This window comes from Malania oleifera, chromosome 1 (assembly GCF_029873635.1).
Source record: "Malania oleifera isolate guangnan ecotype guangnan chromosome 1, ASM2987363v1, whole genome shotgun sequence".
Lineage (NCBI taxonomy): Eukaryota > Viridiplantae > Streptophyta > Magnoliopsida > Santalales > Ximeniaceae > Malania > Malania oleifera.
Window position 1 is genome coordinate 45172546 of NC_080417.1, and position 14876 is coordinate 45187421.

The window sequence follows — 14876 nt, forward strand, 5'->3', positions numbered from 1 at the left end:
TTCTGCTTTGATGTTGGATTTCCAACACATGTCAGAAAAAGACAAGTTGTTCTATTTTCTTGAGGGTTTGAAATTGTGGATAAGGATAGAACTTCATCGACAAATAGTTTAAGACTTGCTATTGCACAAGCTATCGCAGAACACTTGACTGACTATGCTGAGTGAGTTCCATAATGTCCAAAGAGAGTGGTAGGGGTGGAAACAACAAAATGCCTTTCAAGAAGGGAAAACCCCACCAAGGCATCAACTTCAAAAGAAGCTTCTTTATCTCGATCATTCAACTCACCCAATTGTAAGGGTAAGATGACATGCTTCTTTTGTCGAGGTCCTCATAGACTTGATGATTGCCCTCACAAGTCAACTGACAATGCATTAAAAGCTTCCATTATGGAGCGGGTACTGCATGATGATGAGGATGAGGAAATCCCAAGGATGGGTGCAATGCGGCTAGTCTATGCATTGGAGGCGAAAAAAGAGGCAAAAAGTTTCCTAGGCTAGAGGGTTAATGTTTGTGGATCTACGGATCAATGGAAGAGAACTTGTGCTATGGTTGATATTGGAGCTACTCAACTTGACCTTAGAGAAGGATTCCTGTATGAAAGCAGTTAACTCCGTAGCTTAACCTACTTTAGGAGTAGCCAAGCAAGTGATTGTAAAGCTGATAGTGGGCTAGACATGTGAATTTCGTAGTTGGGCCATTGGATGTTTTCCAAGTGATCTTTGAATGCAATTCTTGAGGGAGACTAATGCAATACTGACACCATTTTCTGGTTCTCTCTTTCTGATGGGAGATCACCCTTGCATGGTGCAAGCCGTTGCGAGGAAAGGAGACAATGAGAAGCTCTTTTCAGCCATGCTACTCAAGAAAGGATTGAGGAGGGGTGAACAAACATATCTTGCCACGCTGGTGGTAGATGAAAATGTAGGCCAAGAGCGGGTGCCTACTACCATCGAAGCTGTGTTGGATGAGTACAAAGTTTTGATGCTAGACAAGCTACCTCACAACTTGCTTTGACAACGAGGTGTGGAGCGTGAACTTGAGTTGTTACTAGGAGTGAAGCTATCTGCTAAGGGGGCATATTGGATGGCGCCTCCAGAGTAAGAAAAGTTAAAGAAACAACTTGATGAGTTATTGGAAGTGGGCTTATGTCCTCTTAAAGCATTGTTTGGAGCACCGATGTTGTTTTAGAGGAAACATTATGGGAGCATGCAAATGCGTGTGGACTACTGCGTGCTTAACAAAGTGATTGTGCTCAACAAGTATCCCATTCCACTAATTTCTTGATTTGTTTGATTAGCTATGTCATGCAAAGTACTTCACCAAACTTGACTTGCGATCAAGCTACTACCAAGTGAGGATAGCAGATGGGGATGTACTAAAGACGACTTGTGTCACATGGTATGGGACGTATAAATTCTTGGTGATGCCCTTCGGGTTGACGAATGTGCTAGCAATGTTTTGCACCTTGATGAACCAAGTATTTCATAAGTACCTCAACAAGTTTGTCGTGGTATACCTTGATGACATTGTGGTCTACAATTAAAGATCATCTATGGAAGGTGTTTGATAGGCTGAAGGAGAAATGTTTATATGTGAAGGGAGAGAAGTGCTCTTTTGCTCAACAAAGCATCAAGTTCCTTGATTATGTGATTGTGTAAGGTTGTATCCGGATGAATATGGAGAAAGTGAGAGCTATTCAAGATTGAAAGATCCTAAAACGACAATGAAGGAGCTGCATTCCTTTCTTGGACTTGCCAACTATTCCAAAAAGTTCATGCAGAGGCACTTAAGGAGAACTGCTCCTTTGACAGAATTGTTGAAGAAGGGTCATAGGTGGAATTGGACAAAGAAGTGTTAGGGAGTCTTTGACAGCTTAAAGGATGCCATGATGAGAGATCGAACACTTGCTCTTTTGGACATCATGAATCCTTTTGAGGCATAAGCAGATGCTTCAAACTATGCCCTCGGTGGAGTCTTGTTACAGGATGAGCATCCTGTTGCATACGAGAGTCGAAAGCTTAGTGAAGCTGATTGGGGGTACACAACTTAAAAGAAGGTGATGCTTGCAGTACATTGTCTTTGTGTGTGGTGGCATTACCTACTTGGGGGTTGAAGTTTTTGATAAAAATAGATAACTCAGTTGTTAGTTACTTTTTTACACAGCCAAAGTTATCACCCAAGTAGGCTTGTTGGCAAGATTTCTTGGTGGAGTTTACTTTCTTATTTAAGCACAAGATGGGGCTAATGAACCAAGTATAGATGCACTAAGCACGAAGGCCGAGCTTGCAGCCTTGCAAATGGTAACACCCTTGATAGTAAGGTTACCATGACAATGTAGAAGTGCTTAAAGAAAAACCTCACCAAAGATCCAATTGCCCAAAAACTCATGAAGTTGGTGGAAGAAGGCAAAGTGTGTCAATTCTGGTTAGAACACATATTGCTGATGACACATGGTAACCAGCTCTTCGTGCCTCGTGCTAGAGATATGAGGAATACACTGTTGAGAGTGTGTCACGACACCATATAGGTTGGTCATTCCAGATGGCATCGCACATTTGGCATTGTGCATGGCTGAAGCAGACGTGCTTCTAGCCATATAGGTGTGATGATGTGGTTGAGTATACCCGAACTTGTCTCACTTGCTAGCAAGACAAGGTGGAGCGGAAGAAGACTACATTGGTGCTGGAGCCTGTTCAAGTACCTACGAGACAGTGCAGGAGTGTCTCATTTGGCTTCATCACTAGCTTGCCTAGAGTGGGAGATGCAGGGTCTATATACTTGTGGTCATAGATAGGTTTTCGAAGTATGATACTTTCAAACCTGCACAAAAGAACTATTTGGCGAAGGAGACAACACAATTGTTTTTCAAACTCATGGTGAAATTTTGGGGTGTTTCTGGTGACGTTATTAGTAACCAAGACTCTAGATTTATTGGAAATTTTTGGATAAAACTTTTCAGAATCCTTGGTTCACAACTTGACATCACTTTAGGTTACCACCCGTAGATAGATGGACAGACAAAGAGATTCAATGGGTTGCCAGAAGAGTATTTGTGCCCATTCGTCACCGCCAATCAGAAGAATTAGGTGCAACAACTCAATGTGGCTTAATTTTGTTTCAACGGCCAAATAGGTCAACGACCAACAAGAATCCTTTTAAGCTTGTTACTGACCAGTGACCACTGTTACCTCACACAGTTGACGAGCCATATAAAGGAAAGATTGCAAGAGCATACATCCTTATCAAAGACTGGAGACAAAATGCAGAGATTGCTTGAGCTTACCTGGAGAAAGCTTCCAAGCGAATGAAGAAGTTGGCAGATCAGGGAGAAGACCGTTGCACGTCAACGTGGGTGATTTGGTGCTTGTTAAGCTTCATTTTGAATAGATCAGGTCACTGTGGGATAGAGATAGCAGACTACTTCGCAAATATGAAGGACTAGTCCCCATTATGGCTAAAGTCGGGAGGGCCTCTTTCAAGGTTGATCCTTCGGCTTGGGTGAACGTACATGCTATGTTTTATGTTGGCTGCCTCAAGCCATTCAATGTCAACATTGTAGATCCAAGCATAAGTTAGTCAACCGGAGCACCATTAAGGAGCACGCATTCTGATAGAAGAGAAGTTGAAGTCATTCATGCAGACAGAGAGTTCCCATCATCAAGGAAGAAACAACATGAGTTTTTAGTGATGTGGAAAGACCTTGTCGACAAAGAAATTAGTTGAATTTCAGCAGAAGACTTACAACCGTGCGTGGACAAAGTTGAAGAGGATCTAGTGTCAAAGTCTAGGAGGACGTTGAGATTGCAGAAGTGGGGGAAAATGTCACAATTAAAGCTTGTTTAGGGCATTATGCTTGCCTGTGACCACTTGTCTTGTGTGCACGGGATGGGTTACAATCATGTAATAATAGTATAGGTTTTATGCTTTGAGTATGTGTAAGCTTTAGTGTAAAGTGGGAGTATGACTCCTTAGCATTTTGTTGTTTCCTAGTGCCAGAGCTATAATAGCATATAAAGCTTTGGGTGGTGAGTGTTCATCAGTCTTGTAAAACTCATTAGCATTTGTTTAACGTGTTTAGCTTACGTGTCTCCCTTGCTAAACACGTGTTGCTTACGTATGTGTTGTGATGAATTGTGTTGCTTCAATGTTTACCGCTTGCTTGCAATTTGCTTTCATGAATTGCTTACTACATATGCTTACTTTTCATTCAACTGTTATGAATGTGTTCGTATGGTTTACCACGATTATTTTTGGTTGACTAGTTAAGCTAGAGTGCTTCAGCTAGTGAAATGCGGTCCTTCACAAGGTGTGATCTATCCGATTGTGACATTGGTCCAGAGTTAAAGAGGTTTTTGGACTTGCTTAAGTTTGTCAAGTAAATCTTGACATCCTCAAACCATTGCAAATAATCATCTCTGTTCAATATCAATGTCATAATCTGTGGTAACAATAAGGGAATCAAACTTTTGGGAATGATGGATTCCCTCATAATGAACAAAAACTGGGCCAACAATAGACAAGATCATCAATTACACAAATGAATTGAACTGAAACACAATAACATAATTACTGCTCTAACTCTGGCCTCAACTACCACCAACAAATAAGCATCAATGTTGCTTACATTCATTGGCAGATTGTACCGATTTGATTGTGAGTGAACAACCAAAAAGGCTACAACTTTGGGCTAGAAACCATAGCACCCAACCTGATATCATGGCCTATTGGAAGATTTTAGCCATGAACAACCAAATTGGAACAAAAACTCTGTTCAACGATGCCTTATGCTCAGCTGCCCAACTTTGGAGCTGCCAGCCTGCTATTGTCTTGTGAGGGCACTTTTGGAGGGTGGGGATGGTGGTGGCAGCTAGAATGCTTTGCCCCCACCTCTCACTTTATAATATATCTCATGTACAGCATAATGACCATTGCACCCTTGCTAACTTACACTTTCTAACATACGGTAATGATAGAAGATTATTGGTGGTAGTAAGATTTGAAAAAACCTTGCAACTATCAGAGATGAAGATGATGTAACTTTTTGGCAATGTTTGAAAAAATGTTGGAAAATATTTTGATTGATTTGCAACATTTGAGATGATTTTCCACAGATGGATATCAAACTATATTATTGTGTTTTCAACACTCAAGGATAAACATTATTTGCAGCTAGTGCCTTAATTTTCTGCTTATTTAGCAAAATGTTGAACTTCAAGATGCCCTAGAAGATACTTGAATTTCGTCTTCTTTCTCCTCTTTTTATTTTTATTTTTATTTTTATTATTTTTTATTATTTTTCAAAATAGTAACATAAATGTAATAAGAAAGAGGGGAGAAATTACAACCTTGCACAGAGGACAAGAGATCCTTAGAGCAGGAGGGAAAAGAACAAAAGAAGAAAAAATAGAAAAAGGACAGAAAACCAAAACAAAATCTAAGAATAAATAAGAAAACCCTTCTTTAAGCATCCCCCATTGCTATTGACAGTGCTATGCAAATTTGCTAATTTACACTGTCCTTTCTTCGTCTTTTTCTTTGGCACCATTCAAGCAAACTTCATTCCCTCCATGATTGGCCAGCCACGGTCCCATCTCATCCAATAATTTTTGAGTTTTGAGATCTTTTGAGCTAACCTCCTCATCTCTGCATTTGATTACTAACTGCCAAGTCTTCCCTCAAACCCCCTTTCTCTAAAATAGATACATCCTCCAAACCTTCAAGTGGAGGAGGAGGCATATGAGAAATATCCCAAGTACTTCAGAAGATTCAGAAACAAGATCAAATTGTTTGGGAGAACGCATCCAACAATAGACCTGCTATCATGGACAAAATCATTGTCTTACTCATTATCATTGTTCGAAATATCACCTTTCTTTTCCTTCTCAATAAGATTTTCTCCTTTATCCTTCTCTAAGTTTGCCTTAGAACAATTTTGAGATTCCTCAACGTTAAAATTCCCTACATAATCTCTTTTTAAGAATTTGCTCACCTAGAGTTCATTCGATTATTAACAAGAGGGCTCTTTTTACGTAGCCCTCTTGTATTATTGAATGATGCCTATACACCTTCATATCCTCAGTCTTATTGTATCCCTTGCTGTATTTTCTATTCCCAGATCTACGAACCACATCTGAATGCCAGCTATGCCGATTTGCTTCTCACTCTGACCTCCTACAGGCTGAAGTTTCTGCTCTGCCTTAGTTCTCCACAATTAGCATCCTCAACTGGAAGCTCACTTGACAATTTATCAGGAGTAGAATTATTACACCCAGATGACTCTGCTAGTGTTTTTTTCTCTCGGATATGACCTGTTAGTGTTACCACCATTTTTTTTGGACACACCTTTCGTCAAAAACATTTTGGAGACTGCACAACTCCTTGGCTGATTCCTTTTGTTGGAACATTGTGAATTAGAAGCTTTTTGAACCTTATGACAACATGAACCTCTCCAACAGGTAACGCCCCCTGGCCCTTACTTAAAGGCTGGTTAGCATGGGCATTAAATCCTCTTGGACTCTTAACATAAACATTATGGGCCCATTTAGTTGTGGAATAAAGTTCTAATTTTACATTTTAGTTTTTAAAAAAATTACAGAAAAGTTAGCTGACTTCTCATTTTTACAACATTTGTATGATATAAATGAACAATAATAAAAAATTTTGACAATATTTTCTTGTGGAAATAATTTCACTTTTCATTTTAATTTTTCAAATAATTACGAAAATGCCACCTTGTCCAATTTTCCAAGTTAATCTTTTTACTATTTTCTAGATTTCTAATTCTTTTGCGTAGGGGAGCATAAACTTCAAATCTTGAACTTTGATTTTTGTGGATTATGTGTTGCATTTTCTTCGAAATCCACACAAATTTAGATTCAATCTTTGAAATCCATGATTCCAAATACTATTTTAATATAATTTTTGGAAAATTGGAAAACAAGTTGTCTTTTATATATATATATATATATATATAACTATTTTGAAATCTAGAAATAAAAAATGAAAAATTATTTTTCACAACTAAACAAACTCTTTTATTTTCTTTCTTTTTAATACTAATCTTGAAAAAAAAAAAGAAAAGCTAAATTTTTTATAATTCTTTGCAAAATTGAAGAGTGGTGAAAACGGAAAATTTTTTCTACAAATAAATGGGCTCTAAAAAAACATTGTCATTTTTCTTGTTGCAAATTCTATTGAAGCGAATGGGTCTCGTTATCTCTTCTGAAATAATTGTCATGCTAAGTCGAAATCGACCATGGCCACGTGAATAGCAGATGTTAAGGCGCTTGGTGCAGATCGAAGGTAAATCCTTCTATCTGAGTTTGGAGGAGGGGTTACCCTTTTTTTGTGCATGTTCGAGATTATCATCTCTCAAAATTGGTTGGTTAAGCTCTCAAAGGAGGTAGCTTTTGGGTTGTTGATGGCTTACCACTTTCATTTGGTTGGATATGGGATCTAGAAGCACTCATAAAGGATGTCTTCTTTGTTGGTTGGCAATTTGGTGGACGAGGGTGGGGAAGTTTTGGAGCTAGGGTTGAGGGAGAAAGGGAAGAACTTTTCGGTTTTTCTTATTGGAGGTCTAAATGGTAAGGATGGTGAACATTTGCGGATGAGTTTTGTGAGTTCATGATGGAGTTTTATCTTGTTCTTGAAGAAGTTGGTTGAGCAAGCTCTTCACATCCCAGGTTGCAGAATAAGGTGGTGTTGGAAGGTAAATTAGGCGAAGGCGATGTTAGTTCTTTGAAATGAAATCATTTATGTTTTTGGTATGGGGGAGATGCGTTTAAAGGGTTCTGGAGTGACGGTGTAGATAACTTTACATCACGCACGAAGGAGAATATCCAAAAGTGAAAATGCATAGGGCTCTGGTGGCCGTTGTGAGCGTCGCAGAGGCAGCTAGGGTTGTTGTCAGGGAAGACGATGGCATGGAGGTTGGGCTGGGTCAGCTGGTCCTCATCTTGGTCTTTGGCCAGGTATATGAGAAAGGAGGTTCTTCTTTCTCATTAAAATTGGGCCATTTGATAGAGGCCCAAGGTTTAAATAATAATTCTTTGGGCCTTTCCATGGGTCCTAATGAGGTTTCTTCTCAACATAGGTTTTCTCAGTTGAGTCTTGCTTCAATAAAGGCTCATTGTGAGGGTTTGGGTGACTAGGATCATCTCATGTCCGATCCCATAAGTAATCATGTCCATTCCCCTGGCCAAAAATCACAGAAGCCAGAAAAGGAAGATGGGAGCAGCTAGATAATTGTTAACGAAGTCCAAGGCCTCTCTCCAATTATACAAGAGAAATTTAGAGCGGATAAATATTCAGTGTGTTATCAGGACGACTTTAGCTTGGTTTCAAACATTGTTTGGGAAGAAAATGGTGATATTTTTATAAGTGTCAGATTGGTGCTTGATTTTGGTTTTGTAGAAGGGTTAGAGGCTGGTATATCCAGGAGTAATGGGGAAAAAAGAAGAAGCTGGTTTGGGTACATTATCTGATACTTCAGGTTTTAAATCTGAAAAATATAAGGGCCTAAAGGTGTATGCTCGTCAGAAGACTGCTCTTATTGGTGCAAATATGAGGAAAGTATATGATGGAAAGAGAGAGTATTCCGGTGAGATAAGGTCAAAGATTTTAAGAAGAGATTCTGCAGGCGATTTGAGTATTGTGGAATATGCACTTCCTAAGATGAAGGATATAGGAAGCAATGGAACTAGCAAAGGAATTGAAGTAAAGAAATGGGAGATTTTTTGATAATGACAGTGATGACATTAGAGAGTTTCATAGTGATCGGGGTTTGTTGTTGGATGAGATTCAGGAACAATATGGTTGCGTTTTTGAATCCTGTGATGATCTTGGGGACCTTTCATACGATCCAGCACCCTTGGAAGGATTGGGAGGGGTTTCTATTTCTGATAATAAGGGGTTGGAGAGCAAAATGCAGTGCAATGATGGTACTTTACCCACATAAGAGGTGGTGATTTCTTGGAAGGATTTAGAAGCCCAAGAGATAATGGATAAATTGGATTTGAAAATGACTGATGCTGGAGGTATGGTAGTGTGTTTTATTGGGGGGTAAATTCAAAGCTAAGAAGGGTCCAAAGGAGCCAGAAAATCTAAAGTGCTCGGTTAATTACGATAGGAAGGGTTTGAAAAGGAGTTTCCTTGGTTAATTGTTCTTTCTGTTTATTGTCTTCTTGTTTTTCTGCTTTATTTATTTTTTCGGGTGGACTTCTTGCCCCTTCAGTTTGTAACTTCTCTCTCTTTCTCGATCTAATATACTTTCTTTTATTATTCTAAAAAAAAAAAAAAAGAAGGCCCCAAGATTTTGGGCGTGTTCTCATGTGGCTGAACTGGGAATTAAAGCCGCCTCCCTTCCTTTCCAAAGACTAGCCCAGATGTGAAACAACATCAATCTGTTTATGGGCCTGTTTGTTACACTGGCCTGTCTGTGATATAAGTGAGAATTCTTTCCTTTCCATTAACTGGCCCAGATCCAGAACAGTCATCAACAACCAAGCCCAGTTCACCCAATCTTCATTGCACTATCCACCCTGCAGAAACCATAGTCATCTTTGTCACCCTTGCAGCCCCAACAAAAACCCTTACTGCGTTGGTATTGGGAGACTTAAACCTCTGCATGGATGATTGTTTGCTGGTGATGGTGCCCAAGTTCCTTCTCTTGCATCTCTCCTTCACCATATGCACAATACTGCTTCTCTGCCACAACAATGTTACTCCATGAACTATTACCTGGCTGATGTCCTTCGCCTGTGCCATTCTTCTCTGCCAACACAACTTGGCTTCTCGAAAGATAACTTGCTGACTACATTTGCTTAACACAACCAGCCTCAGAGAGATCCCCCTAGTCAATGTGCACAATTCTTTCCCAAATTATCACTACCAATCTCCTTTTGATTCACCGGGAACAAACACTAAGAACCCCTTCTTTTCCAGCATAGCGTTAGCTCCAAAAACCCCCAGCTTTGATGTTCATACCACCATTCAATAGTTCATGATTCTTATATGAAACTTACACATCCCCTACCCAATCTTCTAAAATTGGATGACTCATCAGAAAACCACTTTGCAGCAGCTGAAGACAATCTCACCCACATATTATGAGACTGATTATGTTGGATAACAAAAAGAGGGACACCATCACCCCATTACCCACTTTATCCAATTTCAGACTGAAATTCTTCCCTCTGATCTGGATTAAATATTTGTGAGGCCTTTCTTTCATCTCCTATCACAGCCATTGTGAACTTATGCAAGAGAGTCAGGGATGGTTCAATATCTTATTCAGGTTTTGCTGAAATTAGTTTTGGATGGACTTTAAAGTTTTAAGGCAATGATGATGGCTGGACTTGTGACTAAGTTTTGGAAAATGTAGAAGAACACATTGACCATGCAACTTATGCAAGAGAGGCAAGGAGAAAAGGGGAGCTTTGTGGGCATGAGAGAGAGAGAGAGTCAGGGATGGTTCAATATCTTATTCAGGTTTTGCTGAAATAAGTTTTGAATGGACTTTAAAGTTTTAAGGCAATGATGATGGCTGGACTTGTGACTAAGTTTTGGAAAATGTAGAAGAACACATTGACCATGCAACAATTCAGATGATTTCTCACTTATGCATCTCAAACAATAATATTCTCATCTGTTCTCCATAAATTTTATTCATATTTAATTTATTATTAGGTTGCTGTATTTTACATTATTTCAAATCCTCTTTTCTCCTTATTTAGCAGAGTGAAACAAATAGGTTCAGGGTTTCAATTTTTTTGTCAGACTGTATATCACAACTCTGTGTTGAGTTTTGTTTGCCTTCTATTTTGGCCCTATTGCTAAGCGTTTGATCTCTTTCAGCTTTGTTGAATACTAGAATCTACCCTACATATTTTCTCACTCTTTTGATAACTTTAAGCAGTTACATTATTTTGAACTTTTAACCACTAATTAGCAGTTAGTACTTATGTTTATCTTATCTGTTGCTGCCACATTTGAAGTTCTGGGGTTGCTGTTATATTCCTTATCATGAATTTATTCTCTGTTAACATTTTGGTATCATATGCTGCAGCTATCGCGAATTATTTACTTGTTCTCAAGTAACATGCATGATGCTTCATTGTCGCTTGGCATTCACACCACTTGTGCTCGCTTAATGTTAAATCTGGTGCATATTCTAACTACTTCAAGAGAGTATCAAATTTGAGTTACATTTTTTACTTGATTATTCTGATTTATATACAATTATTTATATTTGGTATGTTGACTGTTAAAGCAATACTATACATTCTGTGGGTTAGGTGGAACCGATATTTGAAAAAGGCGTTGACCAATCATCAATGGATGAAGCAAGGATTTTATTGGTCTGTGTTTGAAAACTTTGAGATTGTACGAAATGCTTATGATTTGTGGATTTTTTGAGATCTTTTTGTGGCTCACTTATTTTTCTTTTATAGGGGCGAATTTTGGATGCTTTTGTTGGAAAGTTCAGTACCTTCAAGCGCACTATTCCTCAGGTACTTGGGGTCAATTACTAGTAGAGATTGCTCTTGATCTGTACACTGTTCTAAATTTTCTTTTACTGTAATTTTGACATTCCAAATTATTTATAAATTTTGGATGTTTAGCATGTGACTTTTTCTTAAAGTTCATGTCTGATTTACCAGGAGGTTTGCCCTCCTCTCTTTTGGTTATTCATCCTTGTGAAACATTTTTCTTAGAAATGGACTCATGCATTTATCCTCAACATTTTTATTTTATCTTAACTTTATTTATTCTCTTTATGGGGGAAATTCACTGGATTTCCTGCCCTTCATCCTGCAAGGGTTTAATTCCCATCTTAAGTTTGTTTATTTTTTAACTTTTCGGTTGGTGTGGGTCTTCATTATTATTTGTAGAGGTGATTTCTAAAATTTTTGTTTAATATATTTGTATTTGTGGGTTTGAATAATTTTTGTTTCCTTGACGTGTTACTATTGATTTGCACTTCTTTTATTAAAAAAATATGTTCGGGGATTTTGGGAGGAAAGTTACAGGTTGTGGGTGTAGGGGGTACGGGTGGTGGTTCTGTCTAATTTATTCAATTTTGAGGCTGCTGATGTGCATTGACATTTGAAGTTGCTTGTGGCCCTGCTTATTAGATATTTATATTGACTACTATTGTTTGTATGTGAATGTCCTGGTTTGAGTCTTGAGATCGCCATAACTTGCAATATTGCTGAAGGTGGTGAAACTTATCTATGTCACCCTCCCACAACCCTGCTTTGGAAGGATTAGCACTGGGTAATGCTTTCTACCAGTAGACTAGGTTAGTCGGACTTGGTACGGTCAGGTGTGGGACTGTGGGTGCATGTCTAACTGTTGAGGCTTACCATATTTCTGGAGATTTTCACCCTATAGAGCATATCTTGTAGAATTTATGTTCCATATGCTAGTCTGAGAACCAAAGGTAGTAATCATGCTTGACTGGCTCTCTCACTTTTAGCATGCTATATTAGATAACATTAACCTGAGACTATGGATTTCTCATGGCTAAAATGAAATTCCGTTCCATGCTAAATAAGAAAATTTTAGGCTGGCATGTCAAACATATTGAACTCAACATTTTTGTTTGCTTGGCCATGAAGTTGAAATTTTTTCAAACTTCCATCTGGACCCCTCTTGGCATCTTCTTCTATTTTTTCTTCAAAAAATAGAAGCTTTTTTGGATTCTGTTGGATGGATGTGTTTGTATGCCACTGCATTGAGGTTGCCTGTCACTTACCTGCTATTGGCCTTTTGATTTTTTTGATATTCTCATTCTGCTGTTGAAGATCTTGGTTTGTTATCAGATTTTCTCTCTCCATAATTGTTAACAATAGTGGTTTTTACTTTGGTTGCTTGGTGATAGCTACTTGAAGAGGGTGAAGATGGAAAAGATCGAGTCACGTTGAGGTCAAAGCTTGAACTTCCTGTGCAGGTTGTTTTGACAAAGTTATATGAGATTCACTGTTTTTTTGTTTCATTATTCTGGTAACTTGTTTAAGATTTGATACATGGATTTCCTCTTTAAAATCATGAATCTCTATGTCTTCTTTTTCTTTATTTCCTGTGTAGGTTGTTTTGACAAAGTTATATGAGATTCACTGTTTTTTTGTTTCATTATTCTGGTAACTTGATTAAAATTTGATACTTGGATTTCCTTTTTAAAATCATGAATCTCTATGTCTTCTTTTTCTTTTTTCATAAATTATAATTGGCTGGGCTAGAAAACTTAAGCCAAAAATAGAGTTGACTGGAGAAAGTTATCCATGTAATTGATCACAAATAGTTGTGTTACAGTCTTACACTTTGTTTGGTTGGAGAGAATAGGAGTGAAGAGAGAAGAGAAGATAAAGAAGAGAAAAGAAACTAGTTTATCTCTAGATTGTTTGGTTTATTAAGAGACGGCGAGTGGAGAATAGGGAAAGACCATTTGCCTTTTACAAGAATACACCCCACAGGGAGACTTCTTAAAATTTTCTGAAGGGCTTTTAATCCTTTTTGAGTGGTTTCTCTTCATTTCTCTCCAATATAGGGGAGAAGCAAATTGAATTTTTTCCATCTTTTTTTTTTTTTTTTTTGTCTTGTCACTTCTCTCCACCTCCTTTCTCTGCTCTATATATGAATCAAATGAGAGAAGTGAAGAGAAACTGCTTCTTTTCTACTCTGTTCTCCACTTCTCTGGAACCAAACAAACTGTTAGCTTTTGTCTCTTTGTTAGTACTATAATTTCTCTTAAGCCTGGACATACATTGGTTTTTCACGACCAAATAGCCTAACTTTTTAGGTAAAGTGGTTGCTTAACATGGTATCAGAGCCGCTATGACCAAGAGGTTCAGAGTTCAAAACTTCTTCTAATCAAAATTAACAATTATAGCACAAGGTATGGTGGATTTGTGCTTTATCGTTTGTTGAAGTCCAATGGGCTTTCAAGTGCCGGGGCAGGGTGTGAGAGATAATAAAACCATTCTTGGGGCTTCACCTAATAAGCTTAAGCTTTTAAGTGAATTGGTTCCTTGGCACAGTACCAGAGCCTGGTTACCAGCAGTTTTAAGGCTTGATTTGTATTGTTCACCCAAAATCTAGTAGCTTAAGCTTTTAAGAAAGTTGGTTGGTTATCAGAAAATCAAAGTGTTGGAATAATCAAATGATTTGTCCCCTATTACAAATGTTATAAATATTTTTTTTGTTTATCTATATCTGAAATTAAAATGAGCTGGATGTTTTCTTGGAGGATCTGTTTTCTTTTTCTTTCTCTTTTTCTTTCTTATTCTTTTCATTTTTAATTTTATTAGCTGTCCCTCTTAAGAGGAAAAACACATTAGAAATTACAGTTTAGCGAGTATTGTAGTTGCATGGATTTAGATGTGCTGTCATATAAATGTAACTTTAGTGAAGTCTTGACCAATGATAATTGTGTTAGACTCAGGAAGGTCATTCGGTTCGACTGTTTGGATCACGAAAACAGCCTCTCCAAATGTTAAGGCTGCATACATCATGATGCAGCAGAATTTTATTTCTATTTTCATTTTTTTGTGCTTATATAATTTTATTAGGATTATATCTACAAGATTCTGGGGCATTATTATTTAGGAAACTAGTATTTTGGCTTGATTAGGTTTCGTAATTATTTTCCTTATCTACCAAGCATGTAAACACATAAAAGATTTCTAGGTATTAATTTAGGGATGCTGGAGTTAAGAATTAGAATTGTTGGATGTCCTGCATCAAGTGGTAGGAGCAAGGTTTTGAATCTTTTGATCCAACACTGCCGCTGCTATCATTTGATAGGTTCTGAATTTCAACTCAAACATCACCATGGTTGTCAGTGTTTCACGGATTCACAATTTTAAATGAA

The 14876-nt window shown here is 38.0% G+C and overlaps 1 protein-coding gene across 2 annotated transcripts in view; it reads left to right on the top strand.

Annotated features, from left to right (window-relative positions):
• The window catches only part of LOC131161293 (transcription-associated protein 1-like), a 97932-nt gene that overhangs the window by 20882 nt on the left and 62174 nt on the right, over positions 1–14876 (top strand). For both annotated transcript variants that reach the window (XM_058116949.1, XM_058116955.1), the window contains exons 6-9: positions 11070–11165; positions 11299–11361; positions 11455–11514; positions 12888–12956. In XM_058116949.1, coding sequence (XP_057972932.1) covers positions 11070–11165; positions 11299–11361; positions 11455–11514; positions 12888–12956 — 288 coding nt within the window. The remainder of the gene's footprint in view (positions 1–11069; positions 11166–11298; positions 11362–11454; positions 11515–12887; positions 12957–14876) is intronic.